Source organism: Macaca nemestrina, chromosome 6, assembly GCF_043159975.1.
Source record: "Macaca nemestrina isolate mMacNem1 chromosome 6, mMacNem.hap1, whole genome shotgun sequence".
In the NCBI taxonomy this organism is placed as follows: Eukaryota; Metazoa; Chordata; class Mammalia; order Primates; family Cercopithecidae; genus Macaca; species Macaca nemestrina.
This window is the reverse complement of record NC_092130.1, coordinates 140,421,610-140,437,765: the sequence shown is the minus strand read 5'-3', so window position 1 is coordinate 140,437,765 and position 16,156 is coordinate 140,421,610. Positions and strand designations below refer to the sequence as shown.

Below are 16,156 nucleotides of genomic sequence, written 5' to 3'. Positions count from 1 at the left end.
AAAAAAAAAAATGGTAAAGGGATTTTAATTACACCATGAAGTTTTACAATTTTTTAAGTTTTTAGTTCTAGTTTTAGAAAACAGAGTAGAAGGAGTACAGAGAAAAACTTCACCATTAGACAAGTCAAACTAACTGTAAGGGCCGCGCAAACAGGCTTTTCCAAGAATTAATCATGAGGTGGTGCTTGGAGAATTCCTTTACCCCAGTGACTTTCAATACCCCTTCTCACCCTCCACTAGTCTTTCAAAGGATTTATGGTGAATGGGGTCTAACGAGTATAACACGGCCGAAGGCATGAAGTTCACTCTACCCTTTCAGGGCGGAGAAGTTCCCCGGAAAGAGAATGGAGAAAAAGATCGCAGTTAGGCAGTCCTCCCAACCCCACCAAGGCTCCACCTCTCGAAAGCTGCAAGGTTCTGCCACCTGCGCCGGGAGAGGCTGCAGTCACTGTCTCCTCCTCTTTCTTTTTTTTTTTTTTTTTCCTTTTTCGCCTGGGGTGCCTACCAAGCGCAGCCCGCAGCCCGGTCACTGCCAAATTACTCCAACTCCTTTTATGGTGAGAGGATGGATTCTTCGTTATTTCCCCGCCCAACCTGGTACCCACTCACCCACCTACCACGTCCGCTGGGCGCACCCAAGTCTAACCCAGGGGCGCACGCGCTAGCGCACACAGACACCCCATTTCTCCTCCTTTCTCGGCCAACCCTAGGTAGAATGCTAAAGCAACTGCCCTCTCTTCCACGACCTAGATGTTGCGGCCCGCGGGCAGGAGGTTCAAGAAATAGTCCACTCCAAGCGGCAGGCAGCAAGGCGGAAAGGGTCGCTGGTTTCAGTGGTAGCCCCACTGGAAGCCGAGTTCAGGAGCTGCTAAGCGGTTGCCGGGGAAAGCACCGGGGCTTCCCAGGGTCTCCTCCCGGCTCCCACTCCGCAGCTCAGGGGGCGGGAAAACCACGGGAGCCGCCCCGCCCCACGCAGCCCAGCCCCGCCCCAGCCCGAACACCGCCCCCCGCCGGGCTCCCCAGCGGCGCCCAGGGAGGACGCGCTCCGCCCCCTTCCAATCCGGCCAATGGGCGTCCGGGCAGCGCACGGTTTGCCTCCGCCTCCGCCAGGGAAACTTGGAGGAGGAGAAAAGTTTGTACAGAGGGTGGAAAGGCGAGAGCGGAGCTCCAAGCCCGGCAGCCCGAGAGGAAGATGAACAGCCCCAGGCCAGAGCCTCGGGCAGAGTGGACCCCGAGCCGCCCCCAGGTAGCCAGGAGCGGCCTCAGCGGCAGCCGCAAACTCCGGTAGCTGCCCGAGCTGCCCGTGGCTGGGGCGGAGGGCGGCCAGAACTGGGGACCAAGGCTCCGCGCCACCTGCGCGCGTGGCCTCACACCTGAACGCTGTCCTCCAGCGGACGAGACCAGCGGGCACTGCGAAGCTGGGACTCGTCTTTGAAGGAAAAAAAAAAATAGCGAACAAGAAATCCAGCACCATTCTTCACTGACCCATCCAGCTGCCCCTCTTGTTTCCCAAGTTTTTGAAAGCTGGCAACTCTGACCTCAGTGTCCAAAAATCGGCAGCCACTGAGACCGGCTCTGAGAAGCCGAAGGTTTGGCAATTTCCAGACTGAGCGGGACAAGGTGAAAGCAGGTTGGAGGCGGGCCAGGACATCTGAGAGCTGACCCTGGGGGCTCGCGAGGCTGCCGCCGCTGCTGCTGCTACAGGTGAGATGGCGTTGGGCTGGCGTTGGGGTCAACGGGTAGCGAACGCGGAGATGCGGCGCTCGCCGAAGAGAGCCAAGAAGGGAAGAGCGCGCTCTCCAAATTGCTTTTGTAACTTGTTTTCAGTGAGAATTTCATTGACTCAGAATCTATCGGGAATAGCAATAGGGAGCTACTTTTCCCTTGAGATGGCTCTTATTCATCTTGGCAATGGAGTGAGTTGGGTTGAGGGGAGGAAGAGGAATGGGAGAAGCAGTTTATAAATATTAATGTCAGCAAGAGTGTGCTGCTGGCAGGACGTATCAGGAGCCTAGAGATTTTGGTGGCCGCAGTTGGTAAGTGGCTACAATCCAGAAAGTAGGATCGAGTTGCTCCCCTTGGCTTATCAGTGTATCGTTTCTTGGGCGCGGGTCTAACACCTTACAAGTGGTAATTTCCGCTCACGGCAGCTTTGTCTCTCTTCTACCATCCCCAGACCCAGCCTTGCACTCCAAGGCTGCGCACCGCCAGCCACTATCATGTCCACTCCCGGGGTCAATGCGTCCACCTCCTTGAGCCCCGACCGGCTGAACAGCCCAGTGACCATCCCGGCGGTGATGTTCATCTTCGGGGTGGTGGGCAACCTGGTGGCCATCGTGGTGCTGTGCAAGTCGCGCAAGGAGCAGAAGGAGACAACCTTCTACACGCTGGTATGTGGGCTGGCTGTCACCGACCTGTTGGGCACTTTGCTGGTGAGCCCGGTGACCATCGCCACGTACATGAAGGGCCAATGGCCCGGGGGCCAGCCGCTGTGCGAGTACAGCACCTTCATTCTGCTCTTCTTCAGCCTGTCCGGCCTTAGCATCATCTGCGCCATGAGTGTCGAGCGCTACCTGGCCATCAACCACGCCTATTTCTACAGCCACTACGTGGACAAGCGGTTGGCGGGCCTCACGCTCTTTGCAGTCTATGCGTCCAACGTGCTCTTCTGCGCGCTGCCCAACATGGGCCTCGGTAGCTCGCGGCTGCAGTACCCAGACACCTGGTGCTTCATCGACTGGACCACCAACGTGACGGCGCACGCTGCCTACTCCTACATGTACGCGGGCTTCAGCTCCTTCCTCATTCTCGCCACCGTCCTCTGCAACGTGCTTGTGTGCGGCGCGCTGCTCCGCATGCACCGCCAGTTCATGCGCCGCACCTCGCTGGGCACCGAGCAGCACCATGCGGCCGCGACAGCCGTGACCTCGGTTGTCTCCCGGGGCCACCCCGCCGCCTCCCCAGGCTTGCCGCGCCTCAGCGACTTTCGCCGCCGCCGGAGTTTCCGCCGCATCGCGGGCGCCGAGATCCAGATGGTCATCTTACTCATTGCCACCTCCCTGGTGGTGCTCATCTGCTCCATCCCGCTCGTGGTGAGTGACCAGGGCTGGGGCCCCACCCGGCCCTTTTCTCGCATCCACCTCCCTCCTCCGTTCCCCGCTCCCCGCTTTCCCTCTCAGTCTTTGGCAGTGAACGTGTCTCCTTTAGGTCGGGGCTGGGATTCCCACACTTTCTCAGAGCGGGCCCAACCCTCTTTGAAGTCCCAGTCCTAATGAGATTTAGCAGGTGTTTTGCCCCCACATCCCCCAGTTTATGTTCCCGAAAGCCTGGGTTTTTTTCTCTACCGGGACAGCCCTTACCCCTCGCTGCCTGACATTGGCCGAGTCTTCCAAGAAAACCCCCCACCCCCTCTGTTAGATGTGGAGGGGAACCTGCTGTAGTGTAACTTAGCCCACTCCTCCGTACTGTGAACTGTGAACTGCAGAACCTGAAACGTCAGGGATGGTGATCTGTTCGTTGTAAACCATTTCTAAGGAAAGTGGGGTTTTTGGTGTTTTGATTTATGCAAGTTTTTTTGACTTTTTCCCCCCGGTGGATTGCGTAGAATTTTAAAGCTAGAAGAGATATCAAGAGGTGTTTTAGTCTAACTCCCTCACTTCACTGACGGAGTGAATGATATGCTTAAAATAATCCAGCCAAACCTACAGAGTCAAGCTAGGCTCCCTGCTCTACCATGGTGTGCCCTGGGAGGGCAGCTTAAAGCACACAAATTCTAATTCATACACGGGACAGGGTCCAGACTCAGTTTCTTTCATTCTGTGTAGGCCAGGAAAGCAAAGTTTCTCAGGGTGACTAATTATGGAAAAGCTGGTATACATGGGGTATGGGATTTGAATTCTCTACCACTGTGCAAGAAACAGTACCATTTTAGAGAAACCGAGATTTAGAGATGGCTGTCTTCGTTTCTTCAAGCCAAAGCTCTACAGCTTGTAATGGACCTTTGGCCCGTCTGAGGCCAGACCCAGCTCATGTGTTATTACATCACATCTCCCTCCTAGAACATTTCTCATTTTGGCCTTTGTAAAGCGTGGGTTGGAGTTTTGGTACACTTCATTTTTAGTTCATCTTTTAAGAATTGCCTTTGGATTAACTTTTAAAATATGATAAACAGAAAGGCTCAAACCCTACCTAGTTCTTTACTTTGCCTCTGACTAAAATGGAATGCGCCAGAAGCAGATGGGCAGAAGAATGCAATACTTTATCTAGAGTTTCTCTTGAAAGCAACTAGTTATGAGTTCTTCCATCTTCCAAAACCCCACATTCCTGGAAATTCTAAACTACCAACTCAAAAAGAGATAACTGCTTTTTCTTATGCTTATTGGGAACAAGAGAAAATAAAATGTAATAGGCTATTATTCCTTCCTTTTCCTTATTCATACTGTCCAGGGATCTTTGGTGTAGAAATATTATATCTCTGATAAAAGTGACTGTAAATGGAAGGAACTTAGAGGGGGCTGAGAGCCAGAATACAGTAGCTTCTTACCAATTTGTATAAACAGTAATAAATATAATTGGCCATAAGAGCCTTTAAGCCATTCCAGGACCCAATATAATTTACAGAGTTAAGTCACACTTGAGCCACATAAATACATTTTATTGTCTGTAATGGCAACCTAGAATAAAGTGAGATTTTGGACAAAAACAACCCTGCTCCTGATGGGGCCCCTGTTCCTGGGCCTCTGCCTTGTGTTTTACAGAACAGTAAATGACAAAGTGAATGGTTGTTATTCTCAGAACATCCACTTAAAGGGACAGAGGAATTAGAGCTAGAAGGTTAGCAACATGCACATACTTTATATGTGTTTTGGTTGGAAGTAAGCCTGTAAAGCTATGGATTTCTGCACAGCCACGGATGAATTATTTTCTTCTAACATCTAGAAAGGCATACAAGGCTTAATTCACCTCGTGGGCTGAAGTGGTAGACCTGGACCTAAGATTCAGGGCCCTTACACAAAGCCTTAAAATTATTTGAGGACCTAGAGGCGAGAAATTATAGGAGCTGTATTTGTGGTTTGCAGATTAACCACATTTTAACTAACAAGAAATACTGTTCACCTGTATAATGTTAGTAACATGATGTAAATTTTAAGTAATCTTAACCTGAAAATTGAAACTAGCTCAATTAAGAAGTAATCCCATTAGTCAAGTATTTATGTAGCTTTTTGAGAAATAAGGAATCCTACAAATAGCAGTGGCATCAGTTTGTCGCCCTTAGTTTTGGGTACTAAAATCTAATTTCAGAATCGGTTTATAAATCAGTGATAAATGATGGGTTCATTATACTACCCCCCCACCCCCCCACAATTCAGCAATTACTGAACTAATCGAAAACCCTTCTGCAAATACAGTTTTCCTTGGCTTCCTTTTACAACTTCCTTTTTTCATGTTTTCATATTCATATTATAAATTAAGATTAAAGCTCAGAACTCTCTGATATTGAAAGCAGATGAGCCTATCTTCAGTTCCAAAGAAACTAATGAAGCATCTAATTTTATCAAATCAAGTGGTTGCTAATCCCATTTAAGGAAAATCAAAGCGTTGGAATTATTTTAAATGCTTTGGAAAGGCTAACAAAGCAAATATAGCTTACTTGGAATTTCAGAAAGCTTGATATAATACATAAGGAAAACAAGCAGCCATTGAAAAGCAGCCAAGGTTTTGCCTCTTGGACACCAGGGAAGAAAGAACTACAGCTCTTAGAGGGGGTTGGTATTGAGTTTAGTATAAAAAATAAAATTTAATTTGCTATCCAAAATATACATGTTTCATAAATAGAGCTAAGATTGGAGTGGAAATTTGAGAAAGGTTGGGAAATTAGTTGTGGATATAAGGAACTGTGCTGAACCTTCAGAATTCTTTGAACTGGGTCATAATGAATGATCAGAGAAGGTGTAAGTATGATCTACAAGGAACATCACATGACAAGATATTGTAATGGGTAGGTGGTTCTTGTCATTTTGTCCTTTCTTCTATTTATAACCAGTCTCAGGGTTTTTTAAAATATAGGAGAATTTTGGAAGTGAGAACTTCCAAAATTTTGTGAGAACAAGAAGTGAGAGTCTACATTTCAGATAAACAAAAAGGACTGCATTCTTTAGAAATATGCAAGCAAGACAGCCCCTTAAGGTCCTGGTGCTAAATGCTGTAGCTAGATGAATTTCTAGTGCCTAATTTTTCAGTTACTAATGAATATTAAGATGATTATTATAATCAAATATTTTGCCTCAGGGCTAAACAGTTACTATAGGGTTTGGAAGGGCATTTTCCCCCATACACAAGCAACCCAAAACTGTATTTATTGCTTACTTGTTTCTTTTATTTTTTAACTCTGAAGTAACAAATATTTATCTCAGCTAGGGGCAGAATGGCTAATTTGATTAATCTTCTGCCTTGGTGAAGTAAAACTTAGATTCTTAGGAAAATACTTCCTGTGAGTGTTTACTTGGTTCCTTACTGTAAACTCGTCGTCTCTATAAAGCTTTCACCAGCATTTGATCAGCAAAAGTTTATAAGGACAGATGAAAACTTTGTAAATAGATATACTTTTGTTTACTGTAGGCAAACTGGAAGTGGAGTCATAAAACAACTGATGGGATGTCAGATGAGTGTGAAGCATATCTACACATACAAGAGAAATGCCATACATTTGGGTATGACTACAACAGAATCTAAAAGACTGGATTTGTTCAAATAAATTTGGCTAAGTTTAAAAAATGGCAATGCCCAGAAGCAAGTTTTAAGTCATAACATGAAATTATAGACCCAGTAGTAGTAACTTGAAGACTATTGAGTTCCATAAAAGTAAGTTATTTCCACATCTAGCATTTCATTTGAATCTTGAAAAGCTCTAAGGAGAAAGTAGGGCTGACCAGTATTTTCACTCTCTCTACACCTCAGTTTTCCCAGCTGCAAATGAAGAATTTATATCATTCTGCAACTTACAGGGTAGCTATAGGTGAGTCCTCATCTAATGCTCATTTCACCATGCTTTGCTGACCTGTCAATTTGTTTGTATTGAATATCTCCTAACAAGTTTTTTTTTTCTCAGCGCTGAAGTGATTCTTGTAGTCTCTTATTAGAATATTCAATGTGAGAGCTTAAAAAACAAAACAAAACAAAAAAGAAACATTCAGTGTAGAGGTTGACCTATAAAGCCTGTAGAGATTTAACTTGCCTTCTACAAATGGCCAGTTAGTGGCCCAGAAGGAACAAGAACCAAGCTCTCCTACACACCACCCAGTCAAGAATTCTTTCCACTATTCTTTACTTGAAAAAAAGAAAGTGATAAGAACTTCTAGTAACAGCTGTGTCAATTTTGGACTCTTCACAAGGCAGTGAGATAACTGAGCACATACAGATAATTCCTTTTATGTGCTTGGAACAGAACAAGTAGCACACACATTCAAATCCAGCTACAGATCTTGTCACTTACTGGAAAGCATTACTACTGTTTTGACAGTCGATTACTAAATCTGTCTAATCAAGAATTCAACATTCTTTCTTCAACATTCCCTGCAAACAGATTATTAAGTAGGAAGTACATGTTTTTGATGTCATATTATTAACTGTATCCCAAAGCTACCTCTAAGCTACAGTTTTCAAATTATTGATATATTCCACACTGGGCAAGCTTCCACATATGGGTTCAAAGAACGTAATGAGAGCCAACATACCTGTTCTATGATAGGCGCTGCGCTGTGCTAAGCACTTTGATCATTTGTACCTATGTTATAAGGAGTGGAGCCAGGATTTGAACAGAGGCTTATTTGCTACCAAAGCTTGGGCATCTATCTCTATAGCATATAGCCTCCTTACAGCTTTCTTGTCACCACGTCTTCTTCTGAACTGATTGCATTTTCTGCAAGTTATGTTCCACTGCTCCTGAACCCTAATCTCTAATCATCCTAAAAAGGTGCGAATAACATAATTTTTAAAATGTAGCTTGGTGTGTTGGCATGTGCCTGTTTCCCAGCTACTTGGAAGGTTGAGGCTAGAGGATTGCTTGAGTCCAGGAGGTTGAGGCTGCAATGACCATGTTTGTATCACAGCACTCCAGCCTGGGTGACACAGTGAGACTCTTTCTAAAATAAAATAATTTAGAATACTGTAATATGCCAATATGAACAACAAACCACATATACACATTAGCAGCTACTAAGGAAAATACTTAAAATTGGAAGAAAGGAGATATGTCATTAGTATTCAGTGAGTTTTTTTGGTTTTGTTTTTGTTTTGAGACAGAGTTTCCCTCTTGTTGCCCAGGCTGGAGTGCAATGGCACAATCTCAGCTCACCACAACTTCCGCCTCCCGGGTTCAAGCGATTCTCCTGCCTCAGCCTTCCAAGTAGCTGGGATTATAGGCATGCGCCACCATGCTCGGCTAATTTTGCATTTTTAGTAGAGACAGGGTTTCTCCATGTTGGTCAGGCTGGTCTCAAACTCCCGATGTCAGGTGATCCGCCTGCCTCGGCCTCCCAAAGTGCTGGGATTACAGGCGTGAGCCATCGCGCCCGGCCGTATTCAGTGAGTTTTTTAATGATTTTTTTCCGTCCTGACTCAGAGGTTTTTTATCAGCAACACACTCCTCCAACACTGAAAACTGCCTGAACTTGTTCAGTCGTGTAACATATAGGGCCTGTTAGACAAGAATTCCAAAAAGTGCTTTCACCCGCTCACAAGACATTGAAGCACTACTCCAGATGTTCCCATCTCAACTGCGGTTGTCCCTGCCCTCTTGGAAACAGCAAGTCAAGTAGCCCATTTAAAGTGAAGCAGAGGTTGCTATATGTTTTCAAACATTGCAAGATGCGTGGAGTTTTTGTTTGTTTTGTCTTTTTTCTTTCCCTACTTGAAGTAAGTCTCAACTGAGATATGTTGCAAAGTAAAACTCATATTGATTTTTTCCAGTTTGACCAACTTTTGAGGATGTTTTTACCCAAATTTGAACTTTTGCTCTTTAAACTCATACTTTTGCTACCCTGTGAATTCCCCTTTATTGAAAAGACATTGAATGACCAGGTTCAGTGGCCTGGACTAATTGTAAACTTTTCCTCCCCCATTTCCATAATTTTAATATACTTTTAATATAGCCTCCTTTCCCTCCTATGCTAGTCAAAATCCATTGCTGCTGTAGATGAGATGAGGCACAGAAATGATTCTTTCCTTGCCTCTCATCACCTTTGATTATGACAACCTATTATTGTTTTACAACATTCCGACCTTTCTAAAAGGCCACAGAAATTTTAAAATGCTAACTCCTAATATACTTCTTTGAATGGCTACAAATTCCATTTTAACTGTTCAAAATTTTTCTTCCTTTCAGTAGTAGCCATGTTTCCTTTGAGGTTGTCGCAGGAGAAGCAACCAGCAATAAAACATTTTCAGTGTCAAAAATCTCAGAAACGTCAGGTTGAGACTTAACCAAAATTCTGTTCTGCGAGTCTCAGAGATGGCTTTACACAGTGCTTATTAGGGAGGGAGGATCAGAAACTCTCGAGTGGAGCAACACTGCCACCTGGAGGCTTGAAGGCTCAAGTTCACATAAACCCGGCCGTAGGTCTTTTCCAGAGACCACACACAGGACTTGATACTAACAGATTTAAATCCATCATTTCTTCTACCCTTAGGAACATAGTACGTGATGTGAATAAAATGTAGACCTCATGCTTTTTACCAATAACTCCATTGTCAAGAAATAATGATTAAACAGAAAGCCAGACTGGTAGAACAGAAAAGGCAACATGGAGGTCCAGACCAGATTGCCACCAACAGGGCGGGGGACATCCTAAGTTCCTCAAAAGCTCTGGGTCTCAGTAACAAATACCTCATCTGAGAAAAGGCCTGTACAGTTGAGGGAATTGCTGAGTTTCCAGACATAGCTGAAGACCACAAAGCTTATGGAAGCAAGAAACCAAGATGCTTTATTTTACTAGTAAAATATTTTTTATTATTTTTTATTTTATTTTTATTTTACTACTAGTAAAGATTTTTTTTAAATCACGTATGCTTTGCCTTGTTACTATCATTTATCCCAGCATAGTTTCTAAAAGTATTTTAAGAGGCGATATTACATACTGATGTTCATTCCAGTTCATTCTTGATTTAGCTGTCTTCCAAATATCAAGATATTAATTTCATCTTGGCTAGAGGCTTTGACTATTTTATTCTCTGAGATTTACAAGCCCATAATCCCATATCCGAAATATTTAGGGGCAGATGAGTTTCAGAATTTAGAATTTCTTGGCTTTTAGAGAAGTAATCAATAATATATTGCAAAATATGTAATATCCTCATCAGAATTGGAACAGTACTCCTGGACCAGAACATAGGAATATTCACTCTAAGTGGAATAAATTGAACTAAATGGCTTCACAGTCTGTTCAGTTCAGTTTTTGCTGCCAAAATAAGTTTAGGTCAGATTTTGCAATAAGTGTAAGTTCTCAAAACAAAACAACAACAAATGAAATGAACAAAAATCTTTTGATAGAGGATCAGAGACCTATAGCTAATTAAGATCTAAATTCCAGTTAAGGAAGAAATAGAAATGCAGTTCTACGTTACTGATCCAGTATTGTTCTGGAATAAATTTAATATAAGTTTAATTTTGCAGGTTAATGAAATGTATTTCTTCAAATATTTTAAACTTCCTTCTTTTATCCAAATTGTTGAAAATCTTTCTGAAATATCCCGACCCAAATATTGTTACATCTAGTAAGTGCCAAAAGAACACATGCAAATGGTCAATGAATCGCCTTTTCCATTGTGAACTGGCACCAGCCTCAACTAAACTATCCCTGTTCTAGGTGATTCATGTACCATGAGTCATTCATTGTTATGCTGTATATAGTAAGGCAGCAATGTCCTCAAGTCTTGTTAGAGATATTTGCCCCTAGTTAAACGGCTCCAGCTATGCTTTTGTGAGTTCTTCTTGCTCCTTTTTGTGGTTTTTATGTATCTTCCTTGACTGTGAGACTCAACCTCTTCTCCCTAACCTAAAATAATTACTAAAGGCAAGAAATAATTAGTAAATAATTACTAAAGATAGATGGCAATTATTTTTATTTCGATACTACTATTTCTATTTCTATATGAATTACTCCTACTATTTCTATATGAATTGCAGATGAGATTTTTATATAAATGATCCCAGTGGAATTAGAAGTAATATCTAGGCAAAAAAAAAATCATAATACTTTGAGAGTGAATTTGAGGCTGAGCATGGTGGCTCACTCCTGTAATCTTAGCACTTTGGGAAACTGTGGCGTGCAGATCACTTGAGCTCAAGAGTTCGAGACTAGCCTGGGCAACATAGAAAGACCTCATCTCTACAAAAATAATAAGTTAGCTAGGCACGGTGGCACACACCTGTAGTCCTGGCTACTCAGGAGGCTACGGCAGGAGGATTGCTGGAGCCTAGGAGCTCAAGGCTGCAGTGAGCAATGATTATACCACTGCACTCCAGCCTGGGCGACAAAGTGAGACCCGGTCTCAAAAAATATATATACATGTACATTTAACAAATGCATTTTCCTCTAAGGAATAAAATGATCATGTAAGTTTACACAAATTCATGCTCCATTCGCTGAATCATTTGAAGTTCCCAGATGTTGACATATGATTTCATCCTTCCATGACTTTGCACATGGAGCTACGTTTATTTGAAATGTGATGTCCTTCCTTCTAAATTTAGCAAATTCCTACTCATCCATCGTGATTACTATAACTGGGGAACAGAGTCATAGAGAAAATGAAAACTATTCTGTGGTCATTCTGGGTGACAGGAGATCCTGCTGTTGGTGTAAAACTTTTCAGCATATTCTTTCTAGACTAAAATAAAAGAATCTGGCCTTATTCTGATGATTAGATGGTTAATTGACTTATAAAATGAGTTCCCTTTAAATTATGTAAAATGACAGCTGGAATAAGAGAAATCAGTAGCTTTTGGGGGAAAAAAATTACTTCATTAGAGTTACAAAAACTTAAAAGCACTCGCAGAAATGAAGTTAATAAAATGTTTCTCAAGAACACTTTATACATATGTGACCTGCACTCACATTGCATTTTTGTATACTGTCTTTGCTCTAGGGAAGATAATCATAAGATAGTTACAAAAATATTAAAGCCATACTAACTCAGAACATATTAATTGCATTTTTCCAGTGACTGGTTTTTCTTTTTCTTTTTCTTTTCTTTCTTTTTTTTTTTTTTTTTTTTGAAACAGATTCTAGATCTGTGGCCTTGGCTGGAGTGCAGTGGCGCCATCTCAGCTCACTGCAACCTCTGCCCCACCCCCCCCGGGTTCAAGCGATTCTCCTGCCTCAGCCTCCTGAGTAGCTGGGATTATAGGCATGTGCCACCACACCTGGCTAATTTTTGTTTTGTTTTTATTTTTTTGAGATGGAGTCTCACTCTGTTGCCAGGCTGGAGTGCAGTGGCGTGATCTCAGCTCACTACAACCTCCGCCTCCTGGGTTCAAACGATTCTCCTGCCTCAGCCTCCTGAGTAGCTGGGACTACAGGCACATGCCACCATACCCAGCTAAATTTTATGGTTTTAGTAGAGATGGAGTTTCACCATGTTGGCCAGGATGGTCTCAATCTCTTGACCTTGTGATCCGCCCACCTCAGCCTACCAAAATGCTGGGATTACAGCCGTGAGCCACCGCACGCAGCCTAATGTTTGTATTTTTAGTAGAGATGGGGTTTCGCCATGTTGGAAAAGTTGGTCTGGAACTGCTGACCTCAAGTGATTCACCCACCTCGGCCTCCCAAAGTGCTGGGATTACAGGTGTGAGCCACCATACCCAGCCCATGACTGGTTTTTCTGAGGCTTGTTATGTAGCTTCCTCTTTACCTGGAACTTGAGAAATGAAGGCAGGTTCTTAATATTGCTAAGGTAGACATAGCATTTATATGTTTTCCCAGTTGATGAATGATGAAATCTAAATGTGCGGATCTCACTTATGCAGGTGCGAGTATTCGTCAACCAGTTATATCAGCCAAGTTTGGAGCGAGAAGTCAGTAAAAATCCAGATTTGCAGGCCATCCGAATTGCTTCTGTGAACCCCATCCTAGACCCCTGGATATATATCCTCCTGAGAAAGACAGTGCTCAATAAAGCAATAGAGAAGATCAAATGCCTCTTCTGCCGCATTGGCGGATCCCGCAGAGAGCGCTCCGGACAGCACTGCTCAGACAGTCGAAGGACATCTTCTGCCATGTCGGGCCACTCTCGCTCCTTCTTCTCCCGGGAGCTGAAGGAGATCAGCAGTACATCTCAGACCCTCCTGCCAGACCTCTCACTGCCTGACCTCAGTGAAAATGGCCTTGGAGGCAGGAATTTGCTTCCAGGTGTTCCTGGCATGGGCCTGGCCCAGAAAGACACCACCTCGCTGAGGACTTTGCGAATATCAGAGACCTCAGACTCTTCACAGGGTCAGGACTCAGAGAGTGTCTTACTGGTGGATGAGGTTGGTGGGAGCGGCAGGGCTGGGCCTGCCCCTAAGGGGAGCTCCCTGCAAGTCACATTTCCCAGTGAAACACTGAACTTATCAGAAAAATGTATATAATAGGTAAGGAAAGAAATACAGTACTGTTTCTGGACCCTTATAAAATCCTGTGCAATAGACACATACATGTCACATTTAGCTGTGCTCAGAAGGGCTATCATCATCCTACAACTCACATTAGAGAACATCCTGGCTTTTGAGCACTTTGCAAACAATCGAGTTGACTCACATGGGTCCTGAGGCCTGCAGCACGTCGGTTAATACCCCACTATGACAGAGGATTGTGGTCACAACTTGATGGCTGGGAAGACCTACTATCAGTTTTTCTACTGGAGAGGAGGATGGCAGAAGTTTGGCTGCTTTCCTAACATCCAGAGCTTCGTCGTATTTGGTACACAGCAGAGGCCCAGATATTAGAAAGGCTCTATTCCAGTAAACTATGAAGACTGCCTTATGGATGATTTAAGTGTCTCACTAAAGCATGAAATGTGAATTTTTATTGTTGTACATATGATTTAAGGTATTTAAAGTATTTTCTTCTCTGTGAGAAGGTTTATTGTTAATACAAGGTATAATAAAATTATCACAAGCCCTCTCCTTCCAGTATAACCAGCTGAAGTCGCAGATGTTAGATATTTTTCATAAACAAGTTCTAGTCAAAGTTGAAAATTCATAGTAAGATTGATATCTATAAAATAGATATAAATTTTTAGGAGAAAGAGTTTAGTATTATCAAAGGGATAAAGAAAAAAATACTATTTAAGATGTGAAAATTACAGTCCAAAATGTTATTCTTTCCAGGCTATGTATAAAATACATAGTGAAAATTGTTTAGTGATATTACATTTATTTATCCAGAAAACTGTGATTTCAGGAGAACCTAACATGCTGGTAAATGTTTTCAACTTTTTCCCTCACTAATTGGTACTTTTTAAAACATAACGTAAATTTTTTAAAGTCTTTAATAAATAACCCATAATTAAAGTGTATAATAGAAAAAATTTTAAAAATCTAAGCAGCTTATTGTTTCTCTGAAAGTGTGTGTAGTTTTACTTTCCTAAGGAATTACCAAGAACATCCTTTAAAATTTTAAAGGATGGCAAGTTGCATCAGAAAGAGCTTTATTTTGAGATGTAAAGATTCCCAAATGTGGTTACATTAGCCATTCATATATATCAGAAGTGCAGATTTGGGGCACTTAATGGTCATCTTGTAACAGTTTTGTGTAACTCTCAGTGATGCTGTACACATATTTGAAGGATCTTTCTCAAAGAAATATTAAGCATGTTTTGTTGCTCAAAGTGTTTTTGTGAATTGCTTGGTTGTAATTAAATTCTGAGCCTGATATTGATATGATTTTAAGAAGCAGTTGTACCAAGTGAAATTATTTTGGAGGTTATAATAAATATACACATTCAATCTGAGTTGCATATCCTCAATTTGGGAAAACTTGTGGGGTGGGGGTTTGTTGTTTCAGGTCATCATCTATATCCTTTTTTATATATTTTTTAAATTTATTGGGAAATAATTTTAAAGAAATGTTGCAAGAAAAGTACAAAGCCTTGGATACACTTAGTAGAGAATGACACTTTACTCAAAGCCTCCAGTTTGTATGGGTGATGGATTGAGACAGTATTATGCCTAGCTTGCGACATATAAAGGACTCAAATAATTATTACTAAAATTAGCATATTTTACATTTTGCAGTTTTTTTAACTGCCATTTATTTATTTATTTATTTATTTATTTATTTATTTATTTTTGAGACAGAGTCTTGCTCTGTCAGCCAGACTGGAGTGCATTGGCACAATCTCGGCTCACTGCAACCTCCACCCCCCGGGTTCAAGCAATTCTCATGCCTCAGCCTCTTGACTAGCTGGGATTACAGGCGTGCACCACCATGCCCGGCTAAATTTTGTATTTTTAGGAGAGACATGTCATGCCATGTTGGCCATGGTTGGTCTCAAACTCCTGGCTTCCAGCAGTCTGTCCACCTCAGCCTCCCAAAATGCTAGGATTGCAGGCAAGAGCCACCATGTCCGGCCCTTTTTACATTTTTAAATGCAAATTTTGTTCATTTTTTGAGTGAGTTATGTATCTGCATTAGTCAGCTAAGGCTGCCATAAAATACTAGAGATAGGTGGCTTACACAACAGAAACTTATTTTCTCACAGTTGTGGAGGGTGAAAGTCCAAGACCAAGGTGTCAGCAGAGTTGGTTTCTCTTGAGCCCCCTCTCCTTGGCTTGCAGATGGCTCCCTTCTTTCTGTGTCCTCAGATAGCCATTTCTCCAGGTGAGCACATCCCCGATGCCTCTCTCCTTATAAGGACACCAGTCATACTGGATTAGGGCCCCATCCTTATGACCTCATTTAACCTTAATTCGTCCCTTAAAGGCCCTCTCTCCAAATATAGTCACAATGGGGGTTAGGGCTTCAACAAATGATTTTTGGGGGGCAAGTGTCTTTTTCATTGTTGAGCCTGATTTATTCTTAAACTAGCAACCAAGAAAAATGAATTTCGGCACTGCTCCATCATCTATTCCATATTTATTTATAAAATTTAACAGCTATGCAATGCAAAGATTATT

The 16,156-nt window shown here is 42.7% G+C and overlaps 1 protein-coding gene and 1 long non-coding RNA gene across 3 annotated transcripts in view; one reads left to right on the top strand and one right to left on the bottom strand.

Moving 5' to 3' along the window:
- The window catches only part of LOC139363896 (uncharacterized), a 42,192-nt gene extending 40,515 nt beyond the window's left edge, over positions 1-1,677 (bottom strand). The window contains exon 1 of the long non-coding RNA XR_011625058.1: positions 1,539-1,677. This is a non-coding gene — a long non-coding RNA (uncharacterized lncRNA). The remainder of the gene's footprint in view (positions 1-1,538) is intronic.
- A 96-nt stretch (positions 1,678-1,773) lies between these two features.
- LOC105487435 (prostaglandin E receptor 4) lies at positions 1,774-14,986 on the top strand. 2 transcript variants are annotated; one of them, XM_024794640.2, is made up of 4 exons: positions 1,774-1,916; positions 2,177-3,092; positions 6,619-6,710; positions 13,028-13,267. In XM_024794640.2, exons 1-4 carry the CDS (start codon positions 1,912-1,914, stop codon positions 13,119-13,121), a joined length of 1,107 nt encoding a protein of 368 aa, XP_024650408.1. In that variant the 5' UTR covers positions 1,774-1,911; the 3' UTR covers positions 13,122-13,267. The 2 variants fall into 2 exon arrangements, with proteins under 2 accessions (XP_024650408.1, XP_011749185.1); XM_011750883.3 differs by lacking the exon at positions 6,619-6,710 and having other exon boundaries at positions 13,028-14,986.
- The last annotated feature ends 1,170 nt before the right edge of the window (positions 14,987-16,156 follow it).

Bases quoted from the DNA above. Each gene is read 5' to 3' on its own strand.
- LOC105487435 (XM_011750883.3), top strand. The intron at 3,093-13,027 runs GTGAGTGACCAG...TCACTTATGCAG, and splicing joins TCTGCTCCATCCCGCTCGTG to GTGCGAGTATTCGTCAACCA.